General features: G+C 40.0%; 1 protein-coding gene across 16 annotated transcripts in view; it reads right to left on the bottom strand.

The window, feature by feature from the left end:
* LOC129734877 (spindlin-Z) overlaps positions 1-18,651 on the bottom strand; it is a 101,123-nt gene that overhangs the window by 19,580 nt on the left and 62,892 nt on the right. For 13 of the 16 annotated variants that reach the window (XM_055700237.1, XM_055700238.1, XM_055700234.1 and 10 more), the window contains 2 exons: positions 11,153-11,371; positions 394-442 (listed from right to left, as the gene is read on the bottom strand). In XM_055700237.1, the coding sequence (XP_055556212.1) occupies positions 394-442; positions 11,153-11,204 (101 nt within the window). In that variant the 5' untranslated portion in view covers positions 11,205-11,371. Of the gene's footprint in view, positions 1-393; positions 443-5,737; positions 6,058-6,159; positions 6,342-11,152; positions 11,372-12,043; positions 14,981-18,651 lie in introns of those variants that run through there. The other 3 variants (XM_055700248.1, XM_055700247.1, XM_055700232.1) reach the window with 3 other exon arrangements.

The raw sequence follows: 18,651 nt of genomic DNA, 5'->3' as shown, positions 1-18,651 counted from the left end.
CACCTTATAGAAGTATTTCAGTATATTCTTTATTTTTTTAAAAAAGGTGAAAAATCCTTTTGAAAAACTAAAGCTGTAATGAATCCTAGAGTACATGTGCCCAATTTCTGGCTTGTAACCTCTTGTCTTTGAATTATAAATAACAGAATTGTATTGACAGGATAATTTCTCTCAGAGTAACATTCAAAATGATGTTTAGAACTCTACTAATGGTGCATTCTTTTCCACTGTCCTCCCAAAAGAATTAAAGTCTGACTCTACATACATACACTGTCTGAATACTACTCCACATGATTTTCAAGAGCAAAATGACTGGAACAACACAGATATATTTCTAGAAAGGTACTTCCAATTACTGAGAATTATACTTTAGGAAAGATATTAGCAACTTACTTGTGGGAAGTTCTTTTCTTCATCATGCTCGCAGAGACTCCTGCATGACCTGCAATATAAATGATGGAATTATTGAACAATAAGGTGTGTTTATACACAATGTCAAAAAGGTGTCTTACAGAAAAGTTCTCTTTTTCAAGTAAAAAAATGTAAACACTTCATGTTGTGATTGATCAATGAGCTCGTACAATGGAAGGAGGCTCTGAGGAGACAGGCAAAGACTATGTACTCATGAAGCTAAGTGAAGAAGTAGGGAGTGACTGATGACAACTGTTACAAAAAGCTGAACTTAACACAAAGGAGATGGGAGGTAGTCTTTCTTCTAGATAAATGGCTACAAAAGTTGAGGGACTCAAATGGCTGTGTAACTGCCCTTGAGTTAATAATAATAATAATAAGCAGCAAATACATATCTTCCTGAGTTAGCAAGGCCAGAACAGGTAGGTGTATACACGGTTCAGCCGAACAGTATAAAAAGTAAGTGTAGAGCCAAAACAGAGCATAAAGACTTAGTATAGCATATACAGTATAAAAACTGTACAACCAAAAGAACTTTGAAGAGAACAACAGGCTTGAGCTGGATTCAACCCACATATTCATTCCCAATGACTGGGGATGCCCAGCATCGTGATGGAGACCAGTAATGAGAATCACATTTGTATCATGATTCAACTGTATATTGCAACTGCTATACTCTGCCAAATGTAATCTGTACTGTGATTTAAGTAAATTGCTGTATCATTCTGCTAAATCAAAGTCCCACGTAATGTCAAATAACTTAAAACCCCTAAAGTTGATATTAAACATTAATCCCTCTACATATAGAATATCTGAAAGAACCCATTCAGAGATGATGGACACATGCATGTTATCAATAAAAAACCCCCTCATGTATCTGTAGAAACACATTCAGAATTTAATCTATAGATGTTTAAATTCACACCTACAGAGAAATACTTGAGGTTTCTCTACAGATCCAAACAAATTCTTTAACATTATGTGCATGTTCCAAGCATAGCTTTGGCATATGTATTTTGAAAATTAATTTTCATAATAGCAGTAATGTCACAAGAGTTATGCACTGAAAATGCAATTAACCTTAAAAATTTTCATAAGTATTTTAATCTTTGGATTTTCAGATGGAGAAATAAAGAGGACATATATCAAGTGACAGAAATGGCAGAATTAAAATAAGACTACATACATCTTGTTTCCAACACTCAAGCTTGTACTGAATCCATGGAAAGATGCAACTCCAGTTTTAACAACAGCTGGAATTTTAAGTTTTCAGAAATGAGGATCTCCATGCAAATAGCTACAGTAAAGATCCTATTTGCAATTTTTGACTATTAAAAGAACAAGTAAATAGAACTTCCTTTTGAACATGTTTATAAGAACTATCAGCTAGAAAATAAAATAAAAGGTGTGGATAACTGGCTAGCTGAAAAGGGTCACATAGACATAGTCCAGCTGGCTGGACAAAAATGCACATCGCTCTCAGCTTATCTGAAGTAAAGCAAAATACACTGTCTTTGGCTGTCCTTGTTACACAGTAACAGGAAGATTTTGGTGGGAAAAGAATGTTGCAGGTGGGAACAGATAACTACAGAAGAGAAACTAGGGGCGGGCTTGGTATTTAGGCAACTAACCAATAATGAGCTTAACTTTTGTAATATGTATGAGCTAATTATAACAAGGCATAAAAGGTGACTGTAAGGTTCAATAAACGAAGTCTGCTGATCGCTCATATTGAGTGACTGTGTCTTCCCTCCGCCGCGACAAAAAGGTATCACAAAAAGTCTGAATAGAAACCCAAAAGATTTTGGGACTTGACTGCAACCACTAAACAAGCATTCTCATCATATCATAAGCCACCCTAGTTATATGAGGAAAAAAGTTTAAAAACATACTTCTTAAAAAAAGAAACATGTTCTCACAAAGTAAAAGAACTAGAACACACAGATTTCACATTTTCCATTACTGGCTGATGACACAAGGCAAGATTTAACTAAATCAGCTCAGGAAGTTAAAATGCTATAGAAATAACACCCACATATTCAGCAGGGTGGTTCAGCACAAACTTGTTTTCTGTCCTCTGCTCAGAGACTCTGAATCTTATACAGCGCAACACATTTAACCTTCCAAAACAAAAGGAACTCTACAGGTATACTGAAGGAAGATCTATTTACAGAAGCTGCAAAAACCACAAAGGAGAAGCTATGCATGCTACTCAGAATAAGTGTTTGCCCTGTTCAGTAACTGCTCATCTTCGGCACCTCTTATTTTTGATAGGACTTAAGCTCTATAGTCAGATGGTTTTTCTCTCAAATTAAATTATGTCCAAAATTGTTCGGCTATCCATACACCATCTTCATGCATGAAATGGCACATAGCAAACTAACAAATATTTACAACAACACTGAACTAAGAGTTTGAGACTACCCTTTTTTATTGTTAAGTGAAAAAGAGCTTGACAGTTCCTGACTGATTTCAAGAACTCGCTTGTCCATGTACCTAGCTCCAAACAAAAACCAACTAAATACGCTGAGAACTGCTCAGTAATACACAAAGTTATGGCATTTAGATGAATAATGTGAATATAGTTGTCATGGTTTACCCTGTCCAGTAATTAAGTACCACGCAGCTGTTTGCTCACTCTACCCTCACCTTAGAGGGGTGGGGAGAATTGGAATGTAAAACTTGAGGGCTGAGGTAAGAACAATTTAATAATTGAAATAAAATAAAAACAAAACAGCAACAATAATATTAATAATAATAACAGTTATAACGAAAAGGAGGGAACAAAGGATAGGAATGAAATCCAAAGGGAAGGGAGAAAAGAAAACTAGTGACAAACAATGCAACTGCTCACCACCGATGCCCAGACATTCCCTGAGCAACAATCAGCAGGCCTCAGCACACCTCACAGTTTATATACTCAGCATGACGTCCCATGGTATGGAATATCCCTTTGGCTGGTTCAGGTCAGCTGCCCTGGCTGTGTCCCCTCCCAATTTCCTGTGCCCCCCCAGCCCTCCCACTGGCAAGTCCTGAGAAACCAAAAAGTCCCCAAACACACTGTTCCCACACCAAATTCAAAACATAGCACTGCACTAGCCATCAAGAAGAAAACTAACTCTATCCCAGCCAAAACCAGGATGTTGGAAGCTCGGAACATCCAAGTCCAGACAATGTGAAGAGTTGAGACTGACCAAACATTTTCCTGGTTTCAGCTGGGATAGAGTTAATTTTCTTCCTAGTAGCTGGTACAGTGCTGTTCTGGCTTTAGGATGATAATAATGTTGATAACACACTGATGTTTTTAGTTGTTGCTAAGTAGTGCTTACCCTAAGTCAAGGACTTTTCAAGTTTCCCATGCTCTGCCAGTGAGCAGGTGCACAAGGAGCTGGGAGGGAGCACAGCCAGGACAGGTGACCTGAATGAGCCAAAGGGATATTCCATACCCTAGAACATCATGCTCAGTATATAAACTGGGGGGAGTTGTCAAGGGCCTGCTGATCGCTGCTTGGGGACTGGCTAGGCATCAGTCAGCAGGTGGTGAGCAACTATATTGCGCATCACATGTTTTTCTTGGGTTTTATTTCTCTCTCTTTTTCTTTTTCATTATTATTACTACTACTACTACATTTTATTTCATTTATTAACCTGTTCTTGTCTCAACCCATGGTTGCAGCTGCATGTGTGTGGCTGCATGGTACTCAATTGCCAGCTGGGGTCAAAACATGACAGTCCTTTTCAGCACCCAAGGTGGGGCACAAAGGGTTGCAAAAACAACAGATCTGACCAGAGCATGTTAAAACAAATTTGTTATAAGCATTCATTATATTAGTTTAATAGTTGCTGGTCACAATATTGGTTTATTTGCTCTCAGGGTTTTTGCATTTGGTCTCCGAGTTGTGTTATGTAACACCTTACATGCAGTATTTGTTCCCCATTTTAGTGTTTATCACCCTTGGGGCCCAGGCTAAGGTTATCATTCTATTGTTCTTTGTGATACTGGCTTATGATATTACAGAATTGCTGGTTGTAAAACTAATCTTGTATGCGTACTCAGCATTGCCATCACATCTGTACTTTGGGAGTCATCTACTGGGAGCTATTAATAATTAGACATTTTCCCTTTCCTCCTCAGAGTGCCAACCTATGGAGGAGACATCTTCCCATATGTTCCCCTATGTTCCCCTTCTTCTCCAGGGTAATTACAATAGCATTTGAAAATTTTGAAATTCGGAATATCCTGAAACTAGCATGGTCCTTATTGTTAGGAACCAGCAGGTTGCTGAATGTGTTTCAGATTTTGTGTAGGGTTAAGCAACTATTTGACTACTCCAACCCCCATGACAGGAACTACAGCTACTCCAACCCCGGTGTGATGCACTGCAGCTACTCCAACCCCCACAACAGGCACTGTGGCTATGCAAACCCTGGCTACAGGCACTACAACTACTCAGATCCTGGTGATGGGTGATGCAGCTGAAACAGAAAACCAACCCATGTTGGTATCAATCACCCCCATACACAAAAACAAATGGACACAAAAGGCAGCTTGTTTAGTAAAGGAGGATGAAGTGGGGCTATCACAAAAACAGGAGGAAGAGCCAGAACAAGAGGTAACCACTCGATCCCTATCCCTGAATGAGGTGTGGGATCTGCAAAAAGATTTTAGCCGTCATCCAGGTGAGCACATTATCAACTGGCTGCTTCGATGCTGGGATAACAGGGCTAATAGTTTGGAATTAGAGGGTAGGGAAGCCAAGCAGCTGGGATCACTTTCTAGGGAAGGGGGCATTGACAGGCAATTGGAAGAGGGACACAAGTCCTCAGCCTCTGGAGACGACTCCTGTCAAGTGTGAAGGAAAGGTATCCCTTCAAGGAATAAGTTATATGTCACCCAGGCAACTGGACCACACTAGAAAGAGGTATTCAGTACCTGAGGGAATTAGCCATGCTACAGATGATTTATAATGACCAGAACAACATGCAATTACCCACAGATCCAGACAAAGTTCAATGTACATTGACCCACGTGGCAGATACTTTTATGGAGTGCACCATCATTGTATACCAATTCATTGGCAGTAATGAGCTGGAGAGACGAAGCAGCACTGGTGGTGGATGAAGTTGCTCACCTACTCCAGGAATAGAAAGACAATCTCTCTTCCTCCCACATCTTCGGCTGTGGAGAAACTGGTCCAGCACTTTGACAAGGATAGATCCTAACTCCCCAGCCATATGGACCTGTATCTCTATTAACAGTAAGCGCCCTTTTGCTCAAGAGGGAGGATATATTGGGCACATACCACAGGGTATGTTGTGGTTTTACCTGCAGGACCATGGACAGTACATGAGGTAGTAGGATGGAAATATCGCACCAACTGAGACTTCCTGATTCCCATCCAGGAGCTGATTCTTTCACTGGACAGCCAAGGAGTGATCAGCAGAACCCATTCACACTTTAATAGCCCCACATGGCCAGTGAAAAAGCCTAATGGAGAATGGAGACTAACAGTGGACTACTGTGGCTTGAATGAAGTCGCACCGCCATTGAGTGCTGCTGTACTAGACATGCTAGAACTTCAATATGAACTGGAGTCACAGGCAGCCAAGTGGTATGCCACTACTGATAGTGCAAATGCATTTTCCTCAACCCTTTGGCAGCAGAGTTCAGGCCACAGATTCTTTCAATTGGAGGGGCGTCCAATACACCTGGAATTGACTGCCCCAGGGGTGGAAACACAGCCCTACCATCTGCCATGGACTGATCCAAGCTGCACTGGAACAGGGTGAAGCACTGGAACACCTGCAATACATTGATGACATCATCATATGGGGCAATACAGCAGAAGTTGGTTTTGAGGAAGGGGAGAAAATAGTCCAAATCCTTCTGAAAGCTGGTTCTGTCATAAACCCAAGTATGGTCAAGGGACCTGCACAGGAAATAAAATAAAATAGCAAGGTGGACGTCATCAGATCCCAATGGATGTGATCAACAAAATAACAGCTATGTCTCCACCAACTAGCAATAAAAAAACCAAGCTTTCTTAGGCATTGTGGAGTTTTGGAGAATGCACATTCTAAACTACAGTCTGATTGTAAGCCCTCTTTATCAGGTGACCTGAAAGAAGAATGATTTCAAATGGGGTCCTGAGCAACAACAAGCCTTTGAACAAATTAAATGAGAGATAGATCAAGCAGTAGCCCTTGGGCCGGTAAGATGTAAAGAATGTGCTCTGCACCACAGCCGGGGAGAATGGCCCTACCTGGATCCTCTGGCAGAAAGCACCAGGGGAAACTCGAGGTCAACCCTTGGGCTTTTGGAGTCAGGGATATAGAGGATCAGAAACCTGCTATACTCCAACTGAAAAAGAGATACTGACAGCTTATGAAGGGGTTTGAGCTGCTTTAGAAGTGGTTGGCACCGAGACATAGCTCCTCCTGGCACCCTGTTTACCAGTGCTGTGCTGGATTTTTAAAGGGAGGGTCTCATCTACACATCACACAACTGACGCTACATGGAGTAAGTGGGTCACACTGATCACAAAGTGAGCTCAATGAGGAAATTCCAGCTGCCCAGTAATCTTGGAAGTGATCATAGACTGGGCAGAAGACAAAGATTTCAGAATGTCACCAGAGGAGGTGGTCACATCAGCGGAAGAAGCCCCAGCGTATAATAAATTACCAGAACATGAGAAGCAATATGCCTTGTTTGCTGATGGGTCCTGCCATATTACAGGAAAGCATTGGAGGTGGAAGGCAGCTGTATGGAATCCCCTACGACAAGTTGGAGAAAAAGCTGAACGAGAAGGTAAATTGAGTCTGTCTGCAGAAGTGACAGCTATCCAGCTGGCTTTAGATGTTGCTGAACGAGAAAGATGGCCGATACTTTACCTCTGTACTGACTCATGGATGGTGGGAAATACCCTGTGGGTGTGGTAACGGCAATGGAAGCAAAGTAATTGGCACAGAGGTAAACCCATCTGGGCTGCTGCATTATGGTAAGATATCGCTGCTCCAGTGGAGAACCTGGTTGTAAAAGTACATCATATAGATGCTCACGTACCCAAGAGTCGGGCCACTGAGGCACATTTAAACAATCAGCAGGTAGATCAAGCAGCCAAGATTGAAGTGGCTCAAGTAGATTTAGATTGGCAACGCAAAGGTAAACTATTCATAGCTTGATGGGCCCATGACACTTCAGGCCATCAAGGAAGAGATGCAACATATAGATGGGCCCAGGATCGAGGGGTGGACTTGACCATGGACACTATTGCACAGGTAATCCATGAATGTGAAACATGTGCTGCAGTTAAGCAAACCAAGCGGTTAAAGCCTCTGTGGCATGGAGGGGAATGGCTGAAATATAAATATGGGGAGGCTTGGCAAATTGACTATATCACACTCCCACAGACCTGCCAAGGCAAGTGCCATGTGCTAACAACAGTGGAAGCTACTACCGGATGGCTAAAAACATATCCCATGTCACAGCCCAAAACGCTATCCTGGGCCTTGAAATGCAACTCTTATGGCAACACGGTAACACAAAAATAATTGCATAAGACAACTAGACTGATTTCTGAAACAACCTCATAGACACTTGGGCCAAAGAACATGGTATTGAGTAGGTATATCACATTCCTTATCATGCACCGGCCTCTGGGAAAATTGAACGATGTAACAGACTGTTAAAGACTACACTGAAAGCAATGAGTGGTGGAACTTTCAAACATTGGGATACACATTTAGCAAAGGCTACCTGGTTGGTTAATACCAGAGGATCTGCTACCTGAGCTGGTCCTGCCCAGTCAAAGCTTTTGCGTACTGTAGAGGGGGATAAAGTTCCTGTAGTGGAGCTTAAAAACATGCTGGGGAAAACAGTCTGGGTCATTCCTGCCTCAGGTTAAGGGAAACCCATTTGTTGCATTGCTTTTGTTCAAGGGCCTGGGAGCACTTGGTGGGTAATGGGGGAGGATGGGGAAGTTACATGTGTGTCTCAAAGACATTTGATTTTGGGACAGAACAGTCAGTGAATGAAATTGTGTGATGTTGATTGCTACCTAACACTGTACATTATCACCTCTATGGTGGCTATATGCCATACCAAGGGTATTACAGTGAAATCACCCAGATTAACAAAAAATGAACTTTAATGAAACAAGACAAGAGCAGCGGTGATGGAACCAGAAGTGGCTTCAGCATGCAACAATCCAACACCACATGCCATTTTTCCAGTCCTGAAAGACTGTTATGACAGATGGATCCCAGTGTCATGGACCAAATGAACTGAATAGACTTTTATAGGGATGGCCCATAGACTAAGGGAATGTTATCTGTGTGTACACATATATATATATATATATATAACAAAGGACCAGAAAGGTGATGGTGGTTGACTGGGATGCATTGGAAAGTGTGGGACCTTGGAATGACATAATTGGTATGGAATAAGTGGTGGATAATGTCCTGGTTTCAGCTGGGATAGAGTTAATTTTATTCCTAGTAGCTGGTAGAGTGCTGTGTGTTGGATTTAGTATGAGAATAATTTTGATACCTCACTGATGTTCATAGAAAAACTATTTACTTTAAAGAAATATGTAAATATATGTAACAAAAAACAAGAGGTCAAAAGAATTTTAAAAACAAAGGATGTTAATCAACCCCTAGGAACAGTCAACAAGACATAGCCTTGGGAGAGGGAATAGCCACAATAGTCAAGCTAAGAAATGAAAACAAAATAAGCTCAAGGAGAACTAAATGGTTAATGAGACCAAACAGAAAATTACTGGAACTGTGTGTGAACTATCATAATCGGCATACTAAAAGATCCACCCTCAGGCAAAGAAAGCCCCCTACTAACAAGGCCCCCTTCCTCATAGAACATGTGAAGTGAAAAGAGAGAATACTGTACCTTTAAATGGAGACAAGGCTTGCAAGAACTAATGAGAATAAGGGTGACTAAACATAATTATAAAAGAACTGATAACAGTTGCTCAAAGTGTATAAAACATTTTTCCATGTATTAAGGTGTGCTAGCTGTGTGGATTTACCACTTAGCACCCATCTCTCCGCAGATATGCAATAAACAAATATCTTAGCTCTGTGTGTGGATCAGCTATTGCACACCAGGTGAAGAACTCAGATTTGGGATGTTTTAGTTGTTGCTAAGTAGTGCTTACCCTAAGTCAAGGGCTTTTCAAGCTTCCCATGCTCTGCCAGTGAGCAGGTGCACAGAAGCTGGGAGGGAGCAGAGCCAGGACAGGTGACCTGAATGAGCCAAAGGGATATTCCATACTATATGATGTCATGCTCAGTATATAAACTGAGAAGAGTTGGCTGGGAGGCACTGATTGCTGCTCAGGGACTGGCTAGGCATCAGTCAGCAGGTGGTGAGCAATTGTATTGTGCATCACTTGTTTTTCTTGGGTTTAATTTCTCTCTCTTTTTCTTTTTCCTTTTAATTACAATTATTACTATTATAACTATTAATATTAAAATTTTCTTTATTTCAGTTATTAACCTGTTCTTATCTCAACCCATGGGTTTTACCTTTTTTTGATTCTCCTCCCCATCCCACCAGGGGAGGTGGGGGAGTGATCAAGCAGCTGCGTGCTACTTAGCTGCCAGCTTGGCTCAGGTTAAACCATGACAAATGTATACAACTTGGAGATGTGTATCAAAAAGACAGCAATACTACATTAATCAGACAAGAGGATAAATTAAGGGCTCCCCAGTTAAGATTAAACAGGCTTCATACAGAAAAAAGTAAAGACCTAAATATTAACTGTTGTATAGAAATACTAAAAAGCAAAATTGGCCTCTAAAGAAATCTGAGTGTCAATTATAATAATTTTGCATGGTGAAAAATGAAGTTGCCAATTATAGTATAAAATTTAATAACAATAGACAGTGTGGCCATCTAAAATAATATTTTTTTCTTTTTAAATTAAGAGGACAAAAAGTGAAATTATCTACTCAGCACATAAAATTACCTATTTTCATTCACAAAAATCACCCTCTACATAATGTTCAATTTATGAAACACACAATGCAGCAACAATCCCTATATACATTTAGAAAAACCCTTATGAAGTGTTTTTGAGAGATACTCTTTCACAATTACTATCTGATCAATTTCTATAAAATCATTTAAAATTTTACAGCAAGTTATTAAATATATGGTGACTAGATTACTTTTTCCAGCATTTCCAAGATAAGCAAAGGAGAAATTTTCCCCTTGAAGTGTTAGTCTATGGTATGGAATATCCCTTTGGTCAGTTGGGGTAAGGTATCCTGGCTGTGTCCCCTCTCAACTTCTTGTGCACCCCCAGCCTACTCGCTGAGAGGGGGCAACATGAGAAGGAGTAAAGGCAATGACACTGTAAGCACTGTTCAGCAGTAACTGAAACATTAGTATGTTATGAACTGTTTTCAGCACAAATCCAAAACATAGCACCATGCAAGCCTATTATCAATAAATTTAACTCTATCCCAATCAAAACCAGTACTTCTTATATGTAAATCTGTACAGCTTAAATTTATGTATATCCTTTCAATTCCAGTTTCTATAATGAAAGCAATAATTATCTTTAAAAAAATGAACACCAAAAAAAACCCCCAACCACAAACAAACAGTAATAGCTTCATAAAACCACAAGTACATAAGAAAAATCTATAAAATAAGGACACTACTTTTACCCACTAAAAATAACAAACAAAACCCCCAAATTCAGTAACATCTCACCTGCATCAGCTCTGGACCGCTGACCTGGCGATTTTCCAAATGGAGTCTTCATTCATCTGTGTTTAAGTGAGCAGCAAAGCTGCTAGACTAGGGTGAAAATTCAGTTCCTCCCAAAATATCTTCTTACTCTCGTAATACAACAGCTACTTATTAATCCACCGTCCAATCACCAATTTGTTCTTCCTCAAAAATAGGAGAAGCACTTTCAATTATATCATTCTGAAAAACAAGCCAGAAAGTACAGTCTGATTTGAGACCTGGTTAAAATAAACATAAAAATGAAACAAAATATTTTTTCTTTCATACTCGATCAGAAGTCCTTTCATTCAGTAAACAGAGGGTGGGTAGGCAAGACAACAGCCAAATATTAAGGCTCATACCGTTGTATCACAAATGGAGTTTGTTACCTGGCATGCAAAGAGCCAATCTCACAAACAGAGCCAAGATATCATTTATTGCAAGTCTGCACAGAGGTAGGTGCTAGCTTTATGGATTTACCACCTTTGCATACCAGGTAACAAACTCCATTTGTGAGGCAACAATTTTTGGTGACCCAGGTGGGACAAGCCTTGCCTGGATCGTCTTGCTATCCTGAAGAACAGTGGTGACTGAAGCAGACTCTAGTGCACACTGACCAGTTTGATCGGGGACTCTGCCAAGTTTCCCTCCTGTGCTCAAGCGCTAAGTGACATGATAGTGCAATGCAAGCCTAATGAGGTATCAGCTAAGGAACTGCAAGGGGGCCTCGGTGAGTGGAAAATTCTGCTCTGATCTGTTGTTTCCAGTCTGGGTTTCGGGTCTGTTCTCTGTAAGTCACTCTATCCTGAGGATCGCAGCAGTAGCTTATTTTGACTTCTGTATGTAGACGCTTGAGAAGGGAAATTATATTACCTTCCATTTGCTGAGTACACGAAGTTCTGGTTAAAGAAAATTTCCTAGGAAATAACATGGGTTCTGGTTCCTCCATCAAGATACCCCTTTGCACTCCTTTAGGATGCATCCTGAAAAATTGGAACTATTTTGGCAGGGATCCCTTAACTAAAAGAAAATTACACAGATCTTGTAATCAATGGTGACCAAAGTATAAGATGGACAATGGTGAGAAACAGCCCGAAAATGGGACTTTGAATTATAACACTATATTGCAGTTAATGCTTTTCTGTAGAAGAGTGGGTAAATGGGATGAAGTACCATATGTTGGTTTGTTCTTTGCCTTGCATGATAATCATGAAATGAGGAAGAAATGTAAATTGTTAGACAATGATCTGAATGGTATCTATGCATTGGCTGAAAGTGGACTAAAGAAGACTCAGAGGCGCTGTTTGGCTTGTGATATTGGGAAGGGGTGTATTAAGGGAAACAAGGAAGATATACAATTGTTGGTCCCGCCAATCAGACAAGAGGCTGGTAGCAATTCTGATGAACAATCTCCCCAAATGGAAGAGAGAAATTTCTCTCCCATTTCAGGAAGAACTCTGGTTCAGCACCTGGTGATACAGGCACCACTCCAGCAGGCAGTGAGAGTTGAAGGTTTGCCACTGTTTGCACATATCCTGTTTACCAGCTCAGACTTATTAAATCGGAAACAATCAGTGGGATTGTATAGAGAAAATCCAGATAAAATGTATCAGAGGAATCAATTGTGCTGAATCATAATCCTATCTGGAGTGACATGCAAACACTGTTAAACACTCTTTTTACTCCAGAAGAAAAGTGATTGGTTTTGGAAAAAGCCAAACAAGAGAATCAGAGGCGAAATGCTAACAATGATCCTGCCAGATTTATGCCTAAAACTGATCCAGAATGGGACCCAAATTCTGGTGCTGGGAGGGGAACAATTAAACAGTATCAGCAATTGATTTTATATGGTATACAACATGGGGTCCCAAAATCAAAGAATGTGTCAGAGTTATTTGAAGTTAGACAAGGAAATTATAAGAATCCCTCAGCATTTTATGAGAGATTGTGTGAGGCAGCTAGAAGGTGGACTAACTTAGATCCTGAAGATGAAACTAATAGGAGAATGTTTAATATGTTGTTTATTGGACAATTGGCTTCAGATATAAGAAAAAAGTTACAGAAAATAGAAGGGGTAGGAGGAATGACTATCTCTCAATTGACAGAGGTAGCCTACAAAGTATATAATAATCACAGAGGTAGCCTATAATGTATATAATAATCGAGATGAAACAGAGAAAAAAGAAAGATTAAAAGATCACAAAATTCAGGCTAATTTGTTAGCTGCTATGATTGCTGGGAATTCAATGAGAGGCAAGGGAAGACATTGAAGATATTATCGAGGAAATATCTGGGCTAGAGGTAGAGGCTGGGGCTGGAATTCTGGATTGATTTTAGAAAGTTCCATGGGGCCAAATCAATGTGCCTATTGTAAAGGAAAGAGATGTTGGAAAAACAAGTGTTCAAAAAGAACAACCATTCCCCAAGGGGGAAAAGACCCCTGAAGCTGATCTGATTATGCTGGGGGCTTCAGATTCAGACTGAAGAGGACCAGGGGACAATATTAAAATTTCCTGAGCTGATCCCCTGGGTTCCAGTTCAGCTGGGGAATGAAACTATTGATTTTGTGGTCGATACTGGAGTGACATATTCAGTTGTAACTAGTTGTAAGGGTCCTTTTTAAGTAATAGCTATATGCCAGTTGTGGGGGTCATGGGAAAGCAAGCTTTGAAACTGTTTTTAAAACTGATGGAATGCAAAATTGGAAGTAAAACTGTAATTCAGGAATTCCTCTATATGCTGGAATGTCCCTTACCCCTCTTAGGGCGAGATCTGTTGTGTAAAATAAGAGCACAGGTAACTTTCTCTGATAAGAGAATACAGCTACACCTGCCAAAGGAAACAGCTTGGAAGGCTCAAATCTGTTTATTAACGGAGAAACAATGGGTAGATGCAAACATCCCAGAGGAAATTTTGGATGCTGTAACACCCACTGTATGGGCAACCCACAGACCTGGAAGAGCAAAGAACACAGTACCAGTAAAGGCTGAATTAAAACCCAGACCATAACCAGTAAGAAAAAAAGCAATATCCTATTAAGTTAGAAGCTCATTTGGGTTTAGAACCACTAATAAATGATTTTATTCAACATGGACTATTGAAGGAGTGTCAGTCTGAATATAATACCCCAATCTTACCAGTTAAGAACCCCTGGACTCAAGAATACCAATTGGTGCAAGACTTGAGGGAAATTAATCAAATCACAGTTGATGTACATCCCATGGTTCCGAACTCATACCTTGCTATCATCTTTACCTAATAACAATGTCTATTTTACAGTATTGGATTTAAAAGATGCCTTCTTTTGCATACCCCTGGAGGAGGAGACTCAAAAAACTTTTTGTGTTTGAAAGGGGAAAACACAACGGGACGAAAAGTTCAACTCTGCTGGAATGTGTTACCCCAGGGATTCAAGAATAACCCTACTTTGTTTGGTAATGTATTGGCCAAAGAACTGGAAGATTGGCAAGGTAAGATTTCTTCGATTACCTTGCTTCAGTATATAGATGATATCCTACTGGGAGCCACAATGAAACAGGAATGTCAGGCAGCCACCATTAGCTTGCTGAATTTCTTGGGACTTGCTGGGTACCAAGTATCACAGAAAAAAAAGCACAAATTGCTCAGCTAACTGTAGAATATCTGGGTTTTGAGATTTTGCAGGGCAAGAGAAGATTTGGAGCAGAACAAAAAGAGGCAATATACCGTATAGCTCCTCCAAAATCAAAGAAAGAATTAAGAGGATTTTTGGGAATGGCCAGGTGGTGTTGCCTGTGGATACCAAATTTCAGTCTAATTGCTAAACCATTATAATATGCTGCCATCAAAAAATTCTTGAATGGACTCCTGAATGTTGTAAAAGCTTTGACACTATAAAAGTGGAACTTATGAGGGCTCCCACTCTGGGATTGCCAGACTTGAGTAAGCCTTTCACTTTATATATATATGAAAAACAACATGTGGCCTTAGAAGTTCTAACTCAAACCCTTGGAGACTGGAAAAGGCTGGTGGCATACTTCTCTAAGCAATTAGATGAAGTGAGCAAAGCCAGCATACCTCAGAGCAGTGGCGGCAATGGTCTTATTAATTACAGAGGCTTGAAAATTGACTTTGGGACAACCCATTATTGCTTTTGTGCCTCATGCTGTTTTGGCAGTATCGGAGCAGAAGGGCCATCGCTGGTTGCCCCCAAACAGATTGATTAAATATCAGGCATCCCTGATCAAACAAGATGATGTCACTTTGAAGGTGACTTCCATCCTGAATCCTACTCCCCATTAATGAAAATAATGAGTTGGAACATGACTGTCTACATGTCATAGAACAGGTGTACTCCAGCCAACCAGATCTGAAAGATATACCCTTAGAGAATCTGGACTGGGAGTTATTCACTGATGGAAGCAACTTTATGGACAACAGGCAGCAAAAAGTAGGATATGCTGTAGTAACTTTGAAAAATGAAGTAGAAATTAAGCCGATACCTGTTAATACATCAGCTCAAAAAGCCAAAATGATTGCATTGACTCGAGCCCTAGAACTGTCTGAAGATAAACAAGTAAATATTTATACGGATTCAACATGTGCATTTGGGGTAGTACACACTCATGGGGCCATTTGGAAACAACAAGGGCTTTTATCCTCACAAGGAACTGCAATCAAACATGGGAAAGAAATTTTAAGACTCTTACATGCAGTTCAAAAACCAAAAGAACTATCTGTGATTCACTGCAAGGTTCACCAGAAGGGAAAAACAGATGTAATTAGAGTTAATCGAAGAGCAGACGAAGCTGCAAAACAAATAACTCTATCAAATTCTATAATGGGAGCTTTGATTCCTATTGATAAGTTAGTATTGAGAGCCTCCAAATTACTCTGAAAGGGATGATCAATTGGCAAAACTTCTGAACTGTACCAAAAGTGAAAATGGATGGTGAACAATGGACGCTGGATTATAGTTACTGCTCCATTAATGAGGGAATTAATAAAGAAAACTCACCAGAAAACCCATATGGGAGCCGAGGCAATAGTGGCAAGCATAAGGCGTTATGCTGTAGGGCCGAGAATGCAACAGCTTGCTAATATTATTGTAAAACAATGCCTGATTTGTTGCAGAAATAATCCAAAAATATAGAAAAGACCCCCTCCAGGACAAGTTAAGAGAGGACATAGTCCAGGGGAATATTGGCAAATAGATTTCTCTGACTTACCAAGATGTAATTGGTATAAATATCTGCTGGTACTTATAGATACATTTTCTGGATGGGTAGAAGCTTTCCCATGTTGAACTAACAAGGCAAAGTAAGAGATACTTACTGAATACATGTTATCATTGGGGCATACTCTATCGTCACTTCATAGATGCCTGAACGAAAGAGCACCTGTACATCTAGACACCCCAGTACATACCTTCCAACCAGGAGATCTAGTTTATATCAGAACCTGGGAAGATGAATCTCTGAAAGAATGCTGGAAAAGACCATATTTGGTATTATTAATCACACCCACAGTGATCAAGGTAAAGGGAATAGACTCTTGGATTTACTACACTCGAGTGAAGAGTGCCCTTCTGGAAGGGTGGAAGTCAAGAGAGACCAGACCTCTGAAACTGAAATTAACACGGAATCAATGAACAGTAAAGCACCTGGACAAATTGGGAATCAGTAGTTCATTTAGATTGTATACAGGAAGAAATTTTATTATACTTTGTATTATTAGGAATAGTAACATTGTTATTGTATCTTTACAAGTATACTGACTTCTGGAATTAGAAATGAATGAACTAAATAGGTTGATAGTCTTCTTTTACTTGAGGTTACCAATGCTCAAAAGCAGGGGTCCTCCAACTACGGCCCGTGGGCTGGATACGGCCCCCCAGGGTCCTCAATCCGGCCCCCGGTATTTACAGAACCCCCCCGCCGGGGGTTGGGGGGGGAACCAAGCAGCCGCACATGACTGCCTGCCACTGCATCCGCGCCGGCCCCCTGGTTAAAAAGTTTGAGGACCCCTGCTCAAAAGGAACCAGGATAGTCCATGGGACTGTAACATCTACCTCAAACTAATTGAGGGAGCAATGAAAATTGCAAATAAGACAAATTGTTGCATCTGTACACACTTCCCTGAACATGCAAAGAAAGGAATCTCACTTACAGGAATCCCTGTTCCAGCAGAAATATCTCAGCAAAACCTATGGAGAAATACTTCTCTCAATACCAGTTTAAATAGCCAACAAGAATGGGATAGAGAAATTCCAGATCACCAGAGTGGTTATGGTAAATGTGTCCAGCAGTGTACTCCTCCAAAAGGCATTGGTAAATTTGACTGTAATAATAACATGGTTATAGTAAGAAACTATTCTAAGTGCAGTGACATCATTAATTGGGGAGGGAATTTTCAAAAGTCCTGGCCTGTTCCAGAAAGAAAAGGCTGGTATTGGCTTTGCGGGAAAAAGGCTAGAAAAAATTTACCAAAGAATTGGGCAGGAATATGTACCTTAGGAGCACTAGTTCTGAGCACTACAGTAATGGAATAATTAGTTTCTAAAGTCTGGTTGAGAACTTGTTTAGAGAGACATAAAAGAGACCATAATCCACTGATTGAGAGACCTACAGCTTTTCATTCTTCTGCTCGGTGACTGTGGCTAGGAGTAAGTGAATTAGAAAAAGCTATTGTAAATATCTCTGCAATTATAGAAAAAAAATAGAAATGAAACTGCTGAAGCCATTGTGGCTTTACAATAGGAAGTTTAACAACTGGCTGACATTGCAATTCAAGATAGAATGGTTTTAGATATGCTTTTAACTTCACAAGGTGGAGTGTATACTGTACTAAATACTAGTTGCCGTGTATATGTGAATCAAAGTGGATGCATTTCTACTGATTTGAATGAAATTTGGAAACAAACTAAAATTTTACATAAAATACAAATGAATTATACCTCTTTAAGATTTGAAGTAACGTGGAAATGGTTAACATCTTGGTTGCCTAATTTAACCACATGGATCAAAACGTTGTTAAGCATATTAATAATTGGATTGTTAGTGTTTGTATGTGCCTGTATATGTTGTTCAATGTTGATAATGCGAACAGGAGATAAGATGAGACTTATCTAAAGAAAAGTATTCTTAGATAGTCTCAAACTGGTCGACTACATGATTAATAGAAGGCCAGTCTATTATTTAACTTGAAATTTAGACAAAATATGTAAATATCTATAATGAAAAACAAGAAAATTGAAAAACAGAGGATGTTACAGTTAACAAAACACAGTCCTGGGAGGAGCAGACAGCATAAATATGTCAAGCTGGGGCACAACAAGATAAGCTCAAGAAGAATAAGACCAAACAGAAAATTACTGGAACTATGTGTGAACTATCCTAATTAGCATAATAAAAGATCCACCCTCGAGCAAAGAGAGCCCCCTACTAACAAAGCCCCTTCCCCACAGAACAAGTGAAGTAGGGGAAAGAAGAATGCTGTACCTT

This window comes from Falco cherrug (assembly GCF_023634085.1).
Source record: "Falco cherrug isolate bFalChe1 chromosome W unlocalized genomic scaffold, bFalChe1.pri SUPER_W_unloc_1, whole genome shotgun sequence".
In the NCBI taxonomy this organism is placed as follows: domain Eukaryota; kingdom Metazoa; phylum Chordata; class Aves; order Falconiformes; family Falconidae; genus Falco; species Falco cherrug.
The sequence above is the reverse complement of the archived record's forward strand: the minus strand, read 5'-3'. Positions and strand labels throughout refer to the sequence as shown.